This window comes from Salmo salar, chromosome ssa24, assembly GCF_905237065.1.
Source record: "Salmo salar chromosome ssa24, Ssal_v3.1, whole genome shotgun sequence".
Classification (NCBI taxonomy): Eukaryota; Metazoa; Chordata; class Actinopteri; order Salmoniformes; family Salmonidae; genus Salmo; species Salmo salar.
Genome location: NC_059465.1, coordinates 30,490,533 through 30,508,445, shown reverse-complemented (window position 1 = coordinate 30,508,445; position 17,913 = coordinate 30,490,533). Strand labels below are relative to the sequence as shown.

Genomic DNA, 17,913 nt, shown 5'->3' with positions numbered 1-17,913 from the left:
ACATGGAAGGATTAGCCTCCCACGTTTTTGTTTACCATATGCTAGAAGCTTACCATAAGCTATAGTTTGGTGGTTCGTGAAGGGACAAGTTAGTTGTATTTAACTTTAATGAGAACTTGATACATCCACTCTCTGTGTGTGTGTGTGAACGTGTTTTTGTATGCGTGTGTGTAAGAGATCAGATAAGATTGTCAAACACGTCTACACACCAGATCTGTGTTCAAATACTATTAGGGTATTTCAATTACTTTCAAAGACATTTGAAAGTAAATATTTACATTTGTTTTATTTTTAGTAGTAAATTGGAATGTGTTTTGAAATACGCAAATACACTGACTCAAATACATTACTATGTATTTGAAAATAGTATTTGAAATAAGTATTAGAAAATACTTTCAAATAGTAGGCTAATTTTCACAAACTATTAGAAAATACTTCCAATGGAGGTAGTTCAATTGAGGGCATGCTTAACTGAATGAACAGCAGAGACATAATGCAAGCATTAATATTTATTAAAATAGTTTAGAGAATGGAACCAACAGACTGCCAAATAGTTAGTCCGGATATCTATTTGGCTAACTATTTAACTATCTGCATGGACAGTTTTTGCACCAACTTTTTTTGTCTCATCTCATATGCTGCTGCTACTGTTTACTATCTGGCACTTAATTCCTAGTTGTATATACATATCTACCTCAATTACCTCGTACTCCTGCACATCCACTCGGTATTGGTACCCCTTGGATATACACTACCAGTCAAAAGTTTTAGAACACCTACTCATTCAAGGGTTTTTCTTTATTTGTACTATTTTCTACATTGTATAATAATAGGGAAGACATCAAAACTATGAAATACCACATATGGAATCATGTAGTAACCACAAAAGTGTTAAAGAAATCAAAATATATTTGTGATTCTTCAAATAGCCACCCTTTGCCTTGATGACAGCTTTGCACACTCTTGGCATTCTCTCAACCAGCTTTACCTGGAATGCTTTTCCAACAGTCTTGAAGGTGTACCCACATAAGATGAGTACTTGTTGGCTGTGGTCCGACTCATCCCAAACCATCTCAATTTGGTTGAGGTCGGGATTGTGGAGGCCAGGTCATCTGATGCAGCACTCCATCGCTCTCCTTCTTGGTAAAATAGCCCGTACACAGCGTGGAGGTGTGTTGGGTCATTGTTCTGTTGAAAAACAAATGACAGTCCCACTAAGCCCAAACCAGATGGGATGGCGTATCGCTGTAGAATGCTGTGGTAACCATGCTGGTTAAGTGTGCCTTGAATTCTAAATTAATCACAGATGGTGTCACCAGCAAAGCACTCCCACACCATAACACCACCTTCTCCACGCTTCACGGTGGGAAATACACATGCAGAGATCATCCGTTCACCCACACCACATCTCACAAAGACACGGAGGTTGGAACCAAAAATCTCCAATTTGGACTCCATACCAAAGCACAGATTTCCACTGGTCTAATGTCCATTGCTCGTGTTTCTTGGCCCAAGCCTGTCTCTTTTTATTGGTGTCATTTCGTAGTGGTTTCTTTGTAGCAATTCGACCATGAAAGCCTGATTTCACGCAGTGTTTAATGAACAGTTGATGTTGAGATGTCTGTTACTTGACCTCTGTGAAGCATTTATTTAGGCTGCAATTTCTGAGGCTGGTAACTCTATTGAACTTATCCACTGCAGCAGAAGTAACTCTGGGTCTTCCAGTCCTGTGGCGGTCCTCATGAGAGCCAGTTTCATCATAGCACTTGATGGTTTTTGCGACTGCACTTGAAGAAACTTTCAATGTTCTTGAAATGTTCCATATTGACTGACATTCATGTCTTAAAGCAATGACGGACTGTCATTTCCCTTTGCTTATTTGAGTTGTTCTTGCCATAATATGGACTTGGTATTTTACCAAATAGGGCTATCTTCTGTATACCACCCTACCTTGTCACAAAACAACTGATTGGCTCAAACCATTGAGGAAAGAAATTCCACAAATGAACTTTTAACAAGGCACACCTGTTAATTGAAATGCTTTCCAGCTGGTTGAGAGTGTGCAAAGCTGTCATCAAGGCAAAGGGTGGCTACTTTGAAGAATCTCAAATATATTTTGATTTGTTTAACACTTTTTTTGGTTACTACATGATTGTATATATGTCATTTCATAGTTTTGATGTCTACACTATTATTCTACAAAGCAGAAAATAGTACAAATAAAGAAAAACCCTTGAATGAGTAGGTGTTCTAAAACTTTTCACTGGTAGTGTACCCAATATATAATGTAAAAAAAATGTTTAAAAAATATATACATAGATTGTTACTCATTGTGTATCTATTATTACTTTTATCATTGTGTTTTACTTTTCAATTATTTCTGTATTTTCTTTCTCTCTGCATTGTTGGGAAAACCTGTAAGTTAGCATTTCACTGTTAGTCCACATGTTGTTTACGAAGAACGTGGCGAATAAAAGTTTTTTGTTGTTGACATAATAGAGCAACTATATGTGATTATACAGATATATTAATCACGATCATTCACATTGTCTGCATAATTAGAATCTAACATTAATTTGCATGAGACAAAGTCCACTTGATCGAAGGTTATTGCTCTAGTATCCTATGGTGCCACTGATGCCAATGACATCTATATTGCCACCAACTGGTCTGGTGTACCATCCTAAAGTGTCAGTGACTTTATATTCACACAGCTTCTAAGGACATACATAAGCTTTACATACCAAATGTCATTGCCCCATGTCCATCTGTTCAGTTCTAGTAGCCAGTTGTTGCCCATGGTGGAATCATCTAACCCGCTGGCTCCTGAAGGCCCCATGAGCACCCGAGTCTAGAAACAGTTTAGCTAACGTCAAAAATGTGCATTTCGCTAGCTGAACTGTAAAACAAGAAAACATCTGAGATGACTCAAACACTAGCTAGCAAGCCCTCCTCTGCAACAATGTTATTGGGATGCGGGAATGTTACATTCACCTTTTAATTGTAAGTTAACTGTCATTGAACTTGGTGGTCACTACTGGTTTCCGATTCAAGGCGAGAGAATCTGTCTCATGTTTCTCACGGACTCGGAGTGACATCACGCTCCCAAGAAGCCTCAACCAATCACTAAAGGGATATTAATGACTTTGCCTCAGGGAATCCTACTAGGACTAAAATATGTATTCAACCCAGTGTTGTAGTACTTGAGACCAGGTATTGAGTGACTTGGTCTTGTCTCGGTGTCTGATACATTTGTACTTGGTCTCGGACAGTGAGAACTTGTAATTTCTTCAGGAGATCAGCGGAGTAAAAAATGAATCATCAGCTTCCATTCAGTCGATGCATAAAACAGCTTCGCGAGGCCGAATGAATGAAAATATATATATATATATATATATATATATATATATATATATATTTTTTCTTGAATCATTATATTAACAGCCTTTTATGTATATTATGGACATGTTTGCGCAGTGGCGACCCTATAGGCCTTCAGTGTGTGACAGGTTTGTGATTCTGAAAGGACAGCAACCGTAATACCAGGGCACTCAGGAGTGCACTTTTTGTAAAACACAAAGGGTAAGTGGTGAAGTGGAGGGTATAAATCATATTTTTTTTCCCCCAGTGGGAATTGCGTATATTCACTTCTTAATCCCTACTGATGCGTATCAACGTTGTGTAGTGGAGGTATACGATGAATCAATTATGCAGTACAATAGTTAAATCATGCAAAGTAGCCTACACAATCGGAAAGCACGTGAAATAAATTCACATGTGTGTTGTGCACACAGCCTAGTTTCAGCAGAATATCACCTACAGGCAGAAAGAGGAAACGGTTTTGGCATGGAGCAGCTCACAGAAGAATGACATCGGTAGTCTGTAGAGTAGGAAAGACGTTTCAAGTTATATCTACCAGTAAATTTATAACTAAGGCAACAATGGGTATGCAAACCAGGTATGAAAAAGTTTAGTCTGAAGTGTTGGTTAGTAGGCTATTTGTGATGCGTAATTGTCATCATGTGCTGTTTGCATCAGGGTGTAGACATGGTTGGGGTGGACAGATGCCAACCCACTGCGGAGCCAGGCCCTGACAGGCCCACCCAATCAGGTAGTCATTTAAGCATTGTTGTGGACTTAGACCATCAAGTTTTCTTGTTATTGAAAAACAATCTAAAAAAACAAAGGAAAATATACGCTTTTTCACTCTGGGTGCCTTTCTGTCGCAGGGCGGGCCATTTGGCAACTTTTTGGCACAATTAGAGTAGGCACCACTACACCAGTGTAGATTTGGCCTTGTGTTTTAGATTATTGACCTGCTGAATGGTGAGTTTGTGTCCCACTGTCTGTTGGAAAGCGGACAACCAGGTTTTCCTTGTAGGATTTTGCCTGTGCTTATAGCTGTATTCCATTTATTGTTATCCTAAAAAAAAATCCCTAGTCCTTGCCATTGACAAGCATACCGATAACATGATGCAGCCACCACCATGCTTGAAAATATGAAGAGTGGTACTCAGTGATTTGTTGTGTTGGATTTGCCCCAAACATACTTTTTGTCCTGAATACAAAGTATTATTTTTTTGCCACATTTTTTACATTATTACTTAAGTGCCTTGTTGCAACAGGATTCATGTTTTGGAATATTTTTATTCTGTACAGGCTTCCTTCCACCGTGTAGCTCAGTTGGTAGAGCATGGTGTTTGCAACACCAGGGTTGTGGGTTCGATTCCCACGGGGGACCAGTACGGCGAAAAAATTTATGAAATGTATGCATTGACTACTGTAAGTCGCTCTGGATAAGAGCGTCTGCTAAATGACTAAAATGTAAATGTTTTCATTATGTAATTTAGGCTAGGATTGTGGAGTACCTACAATGTTGTTGATCCATCCTCAGTTGTCTCATATAACAACCATTTAAACTAAATCTGTAACTGTTTTAAATTCACCGTTGGCCTCATGGTGAAATCCCTGAGCGCTTTCCTTCCTCTCCGGCAATTGAGTTAGGAAGGACGCCTGCATCTTTGTATTGATACACCATCCAAAGCCTAATTAATAACTTCACCATGCTCAAAGGTATTTTCAGTGTCTGCTTGTTTTATTTTTACACATCTACCAATAGGTGCCCTTCTTTGCTAAGCATTGAAAAACCTCCCTGGTCTTTGTGGTTGAAATTCACAACTCAATTTGAGGGAACATACAGATAATTGTTTGTGTGGGGTACAGAGATGGGGTAGTCATTAAAAAATCATGTTAACCACTATTATTGAGCACGGAATGAGTCCATGCAACTTATAATGCACATTTTTACTGCTGAACTTATTTAGGCTTGCCATAACAAAGGGTTTGAATACGTATTGACTCAAGACATTTCAGCTTAATTTATTAATTACAAAACAATAATACAAACAAAATTCCACATTGACATTATTGGGTATAGATCAATGACACAGTCTCAATTGACTCAATTTTAAATTCAGGCTGTAACGCAACAGAATGTGGAAAAAGTTAAGGGTTGTGAATACTTTCTGAAGGCACTGTAAATAAACACGTCAAATCTGATTTTCTGATTGATCAATAACTCAGCCATCTCTTAACCAATCCCTAAGCTTCCAAGATGGAGGAAAGTTTATCCAGACGGACCTTATGGGTCCTTCAGGCAAATTTGTTCATGAGGAAAAACATCTACATACAAAGTTAAGTCTCTAGGTCAAACGGGGCAGCAGATATGAAGGTTTAAATGAGACTGACTATAACAGCACCACCTATTGGCCAGTCGGTGCTGTTCTTTTTGACCAAGTTTCTCATGGCCTCTAGTTTCTGTGTGCCATGTTAGAACAAAAGTTACCAAACCTATGCTTGAGTTATTTGACCATGTCAAATGAAAAAAAAAAAGATGTATCCTAAAAATAACAATAGGTTTCACAGCTTTGTTGTGAACCCCTAATTATATTGTGCTTACTGAAGTGAGCTATCCATTCAGACCAGCCTTACTGATTGTACCTCTGTATCAATTACATTTGATTTCGGGTCATATATTAGAAAATACTAAAATACATATTTATTTCAACTCAGGTCTGTCACACACACACACACAGAGAGAGACTGTAGTGTTCTGTTCCCCGTTGCATATGGTTCTGTGGTTGAAGGATGTTTTGATATGCCTGTGGGAGGGGTGAAGGGAGGGTGTGGCTCGTAGAGGAAGGGACTGGTGGAGGTTGTATTGTTTTGGTCTTAGATTTCAACTCCGCCATTCACACACCAGAGACTATCTGCCATGGAGGGTGATGGAAGTTTCAACTGCTGGTTTCAGTATCCCAGGTTAGTTTCTTCCTTTTGCTTTTTTAAGTAGCCTTCTGTTTTTCTCTGATAATTGGACTGCAGGTTTCAGACAACAGCTTATTTCAGGGTACGTGATTTCAGAACTGTATAATACTGTCCAGAGAACTGCTTTACCATGTTTTATAGTTTTGTCTGAGTTGGTAGACAGAATATGTAGTAAACAATGATGGCTGTTCTGTTGACATTGTGGCTATGGTTGAGTGTGTTATGTAACTGAGCAGTGCTGGTCTTGGCACGTATAGCCCCTATAAAGAGGAAGTCAGGGAAATGACAATTCCCTCTCACAATTTGGCCCCACTCACCAGAGGGCAAATTGAACAAAGTAGTGGTGGAGCTTGACTAATGCACTTTCAGCACAGGAATATGAAACGCAACATGCAACAATTTTTACGATTTTACTGAGTTAAAGTTGATATAAGGAAATCAGTCAATTGAAATAAATAAATTAGGCCCTAATCTATGGATTTCACATGACTGGGCAGGGTCACAGCCATGGGTGGGCCTGGGAGCGCATAGGCCAACCCACTTGGGAGCCAGGCCCACCTATGGCTGTGCCCCTGCCTAGCCAATCAGAATGAGTTTTTCACCACAACAGGGCTTTATTACATACAGAAATACACCTCACTTTCATCAGCTGTCTGGGTGGCTGGTTTCAGATGAAGCCGGATGTGGAGGTCCTGGGCTGATGTTGTTGTGAGGCCAGTTGGACGTACTGTCAAATTCTCTAAAACAACGTTGGAGGCGGCTTATGGTAGAGGTCTGGTGGACATTCCTGCAGTCAGAATGCCAATTGCACGCTCCCTCAACTTGAGACATTTGTGGCATTGTGTTGTGTGACACAACTGCACATTTTAGTGGCCTTTTTTTGTCCCCAGCAATCATGCTGTTTAATTAACTTTATGATATGCCACAGCTGTCAGGTGGATGGATTATCTTGGCAAAGATGAAATTCTCACTAACAGGGATGTAAACATTTCAGAGAAATAAGCTTTTTGTGCATATGGAACATTTCTGGGATTGTTTATTTCAGCTCATGAAACATGGGACCAACACTTTACATGTTGTGTTTACATTTTTAGTCAGTGTATATTCAGCATAACTCGCAAATAAAACTGCAATTTTAACAAATGTAGAATGGTTTGTGAGCAAACGTTCAGAAATCCCTAACATTTACTACTGTGCATTTGCTGTGCTTTTTGGATAGCCTAACTAAGTTCAGGAGTAAAAATGTCCTTAACAAGTTGCATGTTTAACATGATTTTTGAATGACTAATCTCTGTACCCCACATACAATTACCTGTAAGATCCCTCAGTTGAGCAGTGAATTTCAAACACAGATTCATTCAGAAAGACCAGGGAGGTTTTCCAATGCCTCGCAAAGAAGGCCACCTATTGGCAGATTAAATAAATAATAGCAGACATTGAATATCTCTTTTGAGCATGGTGAAGTTATTAATTACACTAATTCAGTTGCCGAGAGGAAGGAAACCAGTCAGGGATTTCACCGCGAGGCCAAGGGTGACTTTAAAACAGTTACGGAGTAGAATGGCTGTGATAGGAGAAAACTGAGGATGGATTAACAACATTATAGTTACTCCACAATACTAACCTAAATGACATAGTGAAAAGAAGGGAGCCTGTACAGAATACATGCATCTTGTTTGCAATAAGGCACTACATTTAAAACTGCAAAACATTTGGCTAAGAAATGAACTTTACATCCTGAATACAAAGCCTTATGTTTGGGGCAAATCCAACACAACAGATCACGGAGTACCACTCTAAATATTTTCAAGCATGGTGGTGGCTGCATCATGTTATGGGTATGCTTGTCATCGGCAAGGACTAGGAAGTCTTTTAGGATAAAAAGAAACGGAATAGAGCTAAGCACAGGCAAAATCCTGGAGGGAAACCTGGTTCAGTCTGAATTCCAACAGACACTGGGAGACATTCACCTTTCAGCATGACAATATCCTAAAACGCAAGGCTAAATCTACACGGGAGTTGCTTACCAAGACGACATTGAATGTTCCTGAGTGGCCTAGTTACAGTTTTGACTTAAATCTACTTGAAAATCTATGGCAAGACTTGAAAATGGCTGTCTAGCAATGATCAACAACCAACTTGACAGAACTTGAATACATTTTTAAAGAATGTACAAATATTGTACAATCCAGGTGTGCAAAGCTCTTAGACTTTCCTAGAAAGACTCACAGCTGAAATCGCTACCAACTGTGATTCTAAAATGTATTGACCCAGGGGGTTGAATAGTTAAGTAATCAAGATGTAGTAGTGCTTTATTTTTCATATTCTTTTTTAACAAATGTTAGAATTTTTCTTCCACTTTGACAGAGTATTTTATGTAGATCGTTGACAAAATATGACATTCATTTTAATCCCACCTTGTAACACAACAAAATGTAGAAAAAGTCAAGGGGTGGGTGTGAATACTTTCTAAAGTCACTGTAAATAGAATGTGTGTGTTTTCCACGGTGATGTTGCCCATCACCCCAATAACAGTGCCACTTCATGTGTTGCCTTCATGTCCTGGCACAATCCCTGTCTCCAAAATGGATAACTACCTGGTACTATGTATTCCACCCCACCAGACCATTACGCATAGTGGTTGTGGAAACCATTCAAAACCTGGCTATACCAAAAGCACTTCACGCATTAATCAATAATCACAGGTGTACAAGCAGTGAAAATCAGAAATTCACACTGACATGTAAGGCGCATGAAACAAGTTTTCTGGACATTTCGGTAAAGAGGGAGTGGGTGGCTTTAGCATGGACCTAGGAAGCTGACGGACAGGAATTCTCTACGCAGAGGTAACCTCCAACCCTACACCCCTGAAAAAGAACCTCCCTATCAGCCAATACTGTTGCATACATATGATCCGTAGTAGGCGCACTGTCTGGATGAACGCTTCATACAGCGGCGTTACCAGGCGTAATGGCTGCATGACATTACAAAAATATTGAGACTCGCACTCCCAAACCAGCCCCCCCTGAACAACGAGCCCAATGCCTCCTTTAATACTTCCCAAACAATTCGACCATATCATAAAAAAATCACAGGCACATCTTGATAACTGACCCACAACTGAAGATGAAAAAAGTTTAAACAACACCCACTGCTAGTCTTCAAACGCGCCCCCAACATCCGTCGCTGCCAAATGGTGGGCGCCATGTGGCACCTTCCTAGATAATTTACAGTTGCGGCCGATGTACCCAGTGTAACTTCACTAATAAATGCATTAGGCCTTCACTCTAACAAAAAAGTGTTCCAAAAGGGTTTATTGGCTGTCCCCATAGGATAACACTTTCTGGTTCCAGGTTGAACTCTTTAGGGTTCCTTGTAGAACCCTCTGTGGAATGGGTTCTAAATGGAACTCGAATGGGTTCTACCTGTAACCAAAATGTGTTCTCCTATGGGGACAGCTGAAAAACCCTTAATTTCTTGATAGCACCTTTTTTTGAAAGAGTGTATGTTCAATCACAACATCACGTGCAAGGCCATTAAGAGTATTATTAGGCCTACAGGTAAAAAAAATAAGTGGTTTACCTTATAAAGTGTATTTGTGCTCTATGCTATGTAGGAAAAATGAAACGATCCCTAAAAATAAGGATAGCAGAGTAATATGAACACTCTTGATCAGAGGAACCCTGTGGCTGCACATTAATGGAGGCTCATCACAACATTAGCTCTCTGAGATACATTGGTCTTGAACATGTGAAGGTTCCTAGGAGGTGGGGAGACATTGATAAGAGTGTTGTATTGGATACACCGTTTGACCACTAGGTCACCAAAAGGTCTTAACTAAGAGTTTCACATCAGACCTTTTCTAAGGTAAATAGCCTATGGTACATGTATATGTCAAATCATGGATACCAGCTTACCAAAGGTACACAAGTTGTTTTGAAGTAGGTCATGTGTTATTATATCTACGACCACCGCCTGCATGTGATGGTCTTGTGGGCAGGTATTCTAACAGTTTTCAACATAATAATTTTTACTGCAGCTTGGGTTGTAACTGCCCGATTTGGTATTTATGCATGTAATTATTTTGTAACACTGATTAGTGATGGCTGATTATCCAGTAAAAGTTATTTTTGTATAGCCATGTTTGAATTGTTTCCACACCTACTATGCGCCATGGGCCCTATTCCGACTTAGGAAATTATGCCTTTCTTATGCACTTCACAGTAGTTAGTATTCAGACTTCTCTTATGTCGGTGCATAACGGGCTTTGCAGGCTTGGTTCCCTTGCTCGTGCTGAATAAATGTAATTCAAACAGTGAAACCCTCCTATTTGCTGGCCAACAGATTTTCTTGTGGAGTTTTCATTCAATTGGGTTTTCAGTACATTTATCATCAGCCATCCCTTTCAATAGAATTTTGACAACAGACTAGAATACATCAAAGAACAGGTTCAGAAATAGGGATCAATGAAATAAAGCCATCTAAATATAGCCTATGCATATTGGTCTGTTTCAATACCAACTGATAAATAGTTGGATCCTAAAGATTTACAGTGGTTTGATTCATTCATAAAATTGCCACATTTAGTTCTTTAACCCATGGTATTGTTGAAGATTAGTGTACATAGAATTAAAATAGGGAGAATAGTGTACAATAGTAGGCTATATCCTCCTCTATAGCCTGCATTAACCATGGCACTGGGCCAACTGACACAGCCAAGTATTGTGCCATGTGTCGGGTTCAAACTGTTATGGCTTGGTCTGCGCGCCGCACCATAACGATTTAATTAGCTTACCTGTCTTTTTTACATACATTTTTGATATTATGAACTGTTACTATTGATCCACAGCAACAATCACATGGCCATGACAATGTTTTACAGAGGAATTAAATGAAAGAATGTAATTAAATTGAATGATAATGTAGGCAATACCAACTGAAGGGAACAAAAAGTAAATATGGCAGTTGAATATGTGTTGTTATTAGGCCTTCTGAGGGTTGATCCTGATAGTGGCTAATATTTAACATGATAGAAATAGGAAACGGAGAGAGTTGGGGTAGCCTCAAATTAAGACATTCAAGAGCTCCCATCCCTGTAAATTAAAAGGCTGTAAGATTTTTCATTCTGCATAATGGCACAACATTTTATAAACTTCACTGTGGAAAAGGTGATATGTTGATATTCTTCAGTTTGCCACCATGTGACTGGTTTCACATTAATCTGCAGTGATCATATGGTCATAGATCTAAAACAATTGTCGTCTAAATTTTCAATCCCCTTATCCAAACAGATTACTCATTTACCTAGCTCTTATTAATAGCTCTTATCAAGTTGTAAAATACAGTGCATGGAGAATGTTGTTATCGGAAAAAAGAGAGATGCTTTTTGCACTTGGAACCGGCAGGTTCGCTCAACCTTAAACATGGTTTCCTCTTGCATAAAGGTGGTGGAGTTATGAGGGAATTAGGTCAAGGTCAGAATATTTCCACTACATCTTAATTTTTTCAATCTCCACCCCTGAATGAATAGTAGGTGAATAGCATGCTATTCTCATGCTTAAGTTCAGAATATGCATAGAGAAAAGTGCATGAAAAGGGAATGAAGTTCCATTTACATGTGCTTAAATGGGGTTGGAATCGGGTGTGCGTAATGGTCATGTGGGGTGGAATATGTCCTTTTTGACGTGACGATGAAGATGTGGATCGAAACATTATCAATAAAGGTGGTAATGTGGGGGCATATTCTGTGCCTTTCATGGGCCTTTTTGTTATTTTCTACAATTGATGCGACGTGGGAATCACACACACACACACACACAGGCCCCGTGGTCTCCTGATCCCAAGTTAACTATTTTCAACTGGGTGTACTCGCGTACAGTACCAGTCCAGAAATTTGGAGACACATACTCATTGAAGGGTTTCTTTATTTTTACTATTTTCAACATTGTAGAATATTAGTGAAGACATCAAAACTATGAAGTAACACAAAAAGTGTTAAACAAATCAAAATACGTTTTATTATTGAGGTTCTTCAAAGTAGCCACCCTTTGCATTGATGACAGCTTTACACACTTTTGGTATTCTCTCAACCAGCTTCATGAGGTAGTCACCTGGAATGCATTTCAATTAACAGGTGTGCCTTGTTAAATTAACTTTTAATGTGTTTTATGCATTTGAGCCAATCAGTTGTGTTGTGACAAGGTAGGGGTGGTATACAGAAGATAGCCCTAGACCAAGTCCATATTATGGCAAGAACAGCTCAAATAAGCAAAGAGAAACAACAGTCCATCATTACTTTAAGAAATGAAGGTCAGTCAATACAGAACTTTGAAAGTTTCTCCAAGTGCAGTCTCAAAAACCATAAAGTGCTATGATGAAACTGGCTCTCATGAGGACCACCACAGGAATGGAAGACCCAGAGTTACTTCTGCTGCAGAGGACAAGTTCATTAGAGTTACCAGCCTAAATAAATGCTTCAGAGTTCAAGTAACAGACACATCTCAACATCAACTGTTCAGAGGAGACTGCATGAATCAGGCCTTCATGGTCAAATTGCTGCAACGAAACCACTACTAAAGGACACCAATAATAAGAGACTTGCTTGGGCCAAGAAACATGAGCAATGGACATTAGACCGGTGAAAATATGTCCTTTTGGTCTGATGAGTACAAATTTTAGATTTTTGGTTCCAACCGCTGTGTCTTTGTGAGAAGCAGAGTAGGTGAGCGGATTATCTCCGCATGTGTGGTTCCCACAGTGAAGCATGGAGGAGGTGTGGGGGTGCTTTGCTGGTGACACTGTCAGTGATTTATTTAGAATTCAAGGCACACTTAACCAGCATGGCTACCACAGCATTCTGCAGCAATACGCCATCCCATCTGGTTTGCACATAGTCCCACAATCATTTGTTTTTCAACAAGACAATGACCCAACAAACACCTCCAAGCTGTGTAAGGGCTATTTGGCCAAGAAGGAGAGTGATGGAGTGCTGCATCAGATGACCTGGCCTCTACAATCACCCGACATCAACCCAATTGAGATGGTTTGGGATGAGTTGGACCGCGGAGTGAAGGAAAAGTAGCCAACAAGTGCTCAGCATATGTGGGAACTCCTTCAAGACTGTTGGAAAAGCATTCCAGGTGAAGCTGGTTGAGAGAATGCCAAGAGTGCGCAAAGGTGTCAAGGCAAGCTGGCTACTTTGAAGAATCTCAAATATAAAATATATTTTGGTTACTACATGATTCCATGTGTGTTATTTCATAGTTTTGTTGTCTTCACTATTATTCTACAATGTAGAAAATAGTAAAAAAAAATAAAGAAAAACCCTTGAATGAGTCGGTGTCCAAACTTTTGACTGGTACTGTACGACAGTTATTAGAAGGATAGTTGCCTTTATAAATACTGTTAGTAAAGCACATCCGATAAGGTCATCATAGGCTTAGCCTACCATTAGGCACAGATTTGCTCCTCCCGATTCTGAACGTTCCTTTCCTCATAATAGCCTAGGCATAGCTGTTAGACTCGCTAGGCTATGAAAGCGTTCTCCTATGCAGCAGAACAAATTTTGAGAGCAGACTTAACCCCAGGTCTCTTCGTAGTCAGTGACAGTGCCAAGAGTTTCTTAATTTGGCTGTGTTGCTCGTAACGTACCATGGCCGTTAGTTTAGCATAACGTTGCCAGGGGCGAAATTGGTGCGTGTATGGTACCGTCCACTTGAACCACATATACTATACAGTGCATTCAGGAAATATTCAGACTTCTTTACTTTTTCCACATTTTGTTCCGTAACAGCCTTACTCTAAAATGGATTTTAAAAACTCAATCTACACGCACTACCCCATAATGACAAAGCAAAAACAGGTTTTTAGACATTTTTGGAAATGAATTACAAATAAAAAACGATACCTTATTTACATAAGTATTCAGACCCTTTTTCTATGAGACAAAAAATTGATCTCAGGTGCATCGGGTTTCCATTGATCATCCTTGAGATGTTTCTACAACCTTGATTACCGTCATGTGGAACTGGAATAGTACGAACTACTTATTTTCCTTGTTTGGGAAACGTGTGGTTGAGACAGAAATACACTGCTCAAAAAAATAAAGGGAACACTTAAACAACACAATGTAACTCCAAGTCAATCACACTTCTGTGAAATCAAACTGTCCACTTAGGAAGCAACACTGATTGACAATACATTTCACATGCTGTTGTGCAAATAAATAGACAACAGGTGGAAATTATAGGCAATTAGCAAGACACCCCCAATAAAGGAGTGGTTCTGTAGGTGGGGACCACAGACCACTTCTCAGTTCCTATGCTTCCTGGCTGATGTTTTGGTCACTTTTGAATGCTGGTGGTGCTTTCACTCTAGTGGTAGCATGAGACGGAGTCTACAACCCACACAAGTGGCACAGGTAGTGCAGCTCATCCAGGATGGCACATCAATGCGAGCTGTGGCAAGAAGGTTTGCTGTGTCTGTCAGCGTAGTGTCTAGAGCATGGAGGCGCTACCAGGAGACAGGCCAGTACATCAGGAGACGTGGAGGAGGCCGTAGGAGGGCAACAACCCAGCAGCAGGACCGCTACCTCCGCCTTTGTGCAAGGAGGAGCAGGAGAAGCACTGCCAGAGCCCTGCAAAATGACCTCCAGCAGGCCACAAATGTGCATGTGTCTGCTGAAACGGTCAGAAACAGACTCCATGAGGGTGGTATGAGGGCCCGACGTCCACAGGTGGGGGTTGTGCTTACAGCCCAACACCGTGCAGGACGTTTGGCATTTGCCAGAGAACACCAAGATTGGCAAATTCGCCACTGGCGCCCTGTGCTCTTCACAGATGAAAGCAGGTTCACACTGAACACGTGACAGACGTGACAGAGTCTGGAGACACCGTGGAGAACGTTCTGCTGCCTGTAACATCCTCCAGAATGACCGGTTTGGCGGTGGGTCAGTCATGGTGTGGGGTGGCATTTCTTTGGGGGGCCGCACAGCCCTCCATGTGCTCGCCAGAGGTAGCCTGACTGCCATTAGGTACCGAGATGAGATCCTCAGACCCCTTGTGAGACCATATGCTGGTGCGGTTGGCCCTAGGTTCCTCCTAATGCAAGACAATGCTAGACCTCATGTGGCTGGAGTGTGTCAGCAGTTCCTGCAAGAGGAAGGCATTGATGCTATGGACTGGCCTGCCCGTTCCCCAGACCTGAATCCAATTGAGCACATCTGGGACATCATGTCTCGCTCCATCCACCAACGCCACGTTGCACCACAGACTGTCCAGGAGTTGGCGGATGCTTTAGTCCAGGTCTGGGAGGAGATCCCTCAGGAGACCATCCGCCACCTCATCAGGAGCATGCTCAGGCGTTGTTGGGAGGTCATACAGGCACGTGGAGGCCACACACACTACTGAGCCTCATTTTGACTTGTTTTAAGGACATTACATCAAAGTTGGATCAGCCTGTAGTGTGGTTTTCCACTTTAATTTTGAGTGTGACTCCAAATCCAGACCTCCATGGGTTGATAAATTGGATTTCCATTGATTCTTTTTGTGTGATTTTGTTGTCAGCACATTCAACTATGTAAAGAAAAAAGTATTTAATAAGATTATTTCATTCATTCAGATCTACGATGTGTTATTTTAGTGTTCCCTTTATTTTTTTGAGCAGTATATAATGATAAAAAGCTCCTAAAAACCAACTTCTCATTTGGAAAACAGCCTACGTGGCATCGATATGAGTCAAAAACATTTATTCTGTCAAAATTGACTACAAAGTGTAAATAATTATGGTCATAAAGTCAGTCTGGTCCAAAGCAGAGTTTTGTACATGAGTATGTCACAATGTAAATTAAGATTGGGTTCATTTCAATCCTGTTTACAGCTGTCAGCACATAAGTAATCATAAATTCGGAGCGCAGCTGCACGCAAGCCAATTGTAATGCCTGCGGTAATTAGGGACCATGAGACAATACTGTATGTTACAATTATATTGGCTCCAAATTTCTATGACTTAACCTCAAACCAACTAAATTGTAGATATTCATATACAAATATTGAAAGCATTTAATGAGAACTAAAAGGTGTCCAACATGAAAATATTGTCTAATTTACATTGTGTAATTCATTTACTGATGGTCCCTAACTAGCCCCAGAGATATGCTATCAAAAGTCAAACCAAGTTTGCTACGGTCGCACAACAGCCAGCTGAAGCTAATTGGCGAAAGAATTTGGCTAACTCTTCCCACATGCAAACACCCTCACACACATGAGACATCTGCATCGAACCACACCCCGAAATCAACTCAAGCTGTAAAATAGTGGTCTGATCCAGAAACGAACCCTAGAGTGTAATACAGCCATCTGCCCACAGATCTTTGCTTAGCACGATAGCCTCTTTCAACAAACCTTTCTTTTCCACATTTCTGGTGACTTTAGGTGTCGACTCATGGCCACTGCAAAAGTAGTGCCATCAACAAGAACTTCTCACTGTCTCTTTTCAGTGTTACACAGGATCGATAATATGTTTGTTAAAGGACACATTATGATACAGGTTTATAGGTTGTGAACTTAGTCGCTGTAACATTTTTGATATCACTGACAACTTCAACAGGGAAGCTGTATTTACACTGAAAAGAGTGGTGGGGGGGGCATGTAATCAATAACGGCACACTAGCTGTAGTGTTTTTTTGTTTTCTCTGTAATAGTAGTCAATAGAACAATGATCAGTTCAATGCCCTCTTGTCCAGCTATTTTAGACCTCAGGAAGCAATTTGTGAGTTTGTTTACTTGACTGCAGTGCTGCTAAAGGCACTTGAAGGCTGAGTGTGGCATTCCAGTTGGTCTTGGTTAGCTAGCTACAGAGCCTTCACAAAGTATTTACACCCCTTGACTTTTTCCACATTTTGTTGTTTTACAGCCTGAATTTAAGGTGGATTAAATAGAGATGTTGTGTTACTGGCCTACACACAATACCCCATAATGTCAAAGTGGAATTATGTTTTTAAAAATGTATAAAAAAATGAAAAGCTGAAATGTCTTGAGTCATTCAAACCCTTTTGTTATTACAATCCTAAATAAGTCCTAAATACAAAGTGTTATTTTGGGGGCAAATCAAACAACGCATCACTGTGTACCACTCTTCATATTTTCAAGTATGGTGGTGGCTCCATCATGTTATGGGTATGCTTGTAATCGGCAAGGACTAGTGAGTTTTTTGGGGGGGATAAAAAGAAATGGAATAGAATTAAGCACAGACGAAAACCTGGTTCAGTCTGCATTCCAACAGACACTGGGAGACAAATTCACCTTTCAGCAGGATAATGAACTAAAACAAGGCCAATCATACACTGGAGTTGCTTACCAAGACAACATTGAATGTTCTTGAGTGGTCTAGTTACAGTTTTGTCTTATATCTGCTTGAAAATCTATGGCAAGACTTGAAAATGGTTGTCTAGCAATGATCAACACCCAACTTGACACAGCTTGAATCATTTTTAAAAGAATAATTTGCAAATATTGTACAATCTAGGTGTGCAAAGCTCTTAGAGACTTTCCCACAAAGACTCGCAGCTGTAATTGCTGCCAAAGGTGATTC

The 17,913-nt window shown here is 40.2% G+C and overlaps 1 protein-coding gene across 10 annotated transcripts in view; it reads left to right on the top strand.

Moving 5' to 3' along the window:
• Positions 1-17,913, top strand: part of LOC106585658 (acetyl-CoA carboxylase 2-like) — a 63,115-nt gene that overhangs the window by 8,977 nt on the left and 36,225 nt on the right. Inside the window, exon 1 of one of the 10 annotated variants that reach the window (XM_045706874.1) lies at positions 6,182-6,318. The exons of the other annotated variants lie outside the window; for them this stretch is intronic. Within the exon in view, the coding sequence (XP_045562830.1) occupies positions 6,275-6,318 (44 nt within the window). The 5' untranslated portion in view covers positions 6,182-6,274. Of the gene's footprint in view, positions 1-6,181; positions 6,319-17,913 lie in introns of those variants that run through there. 10 annotated transcript variants of the gene reach the window in all.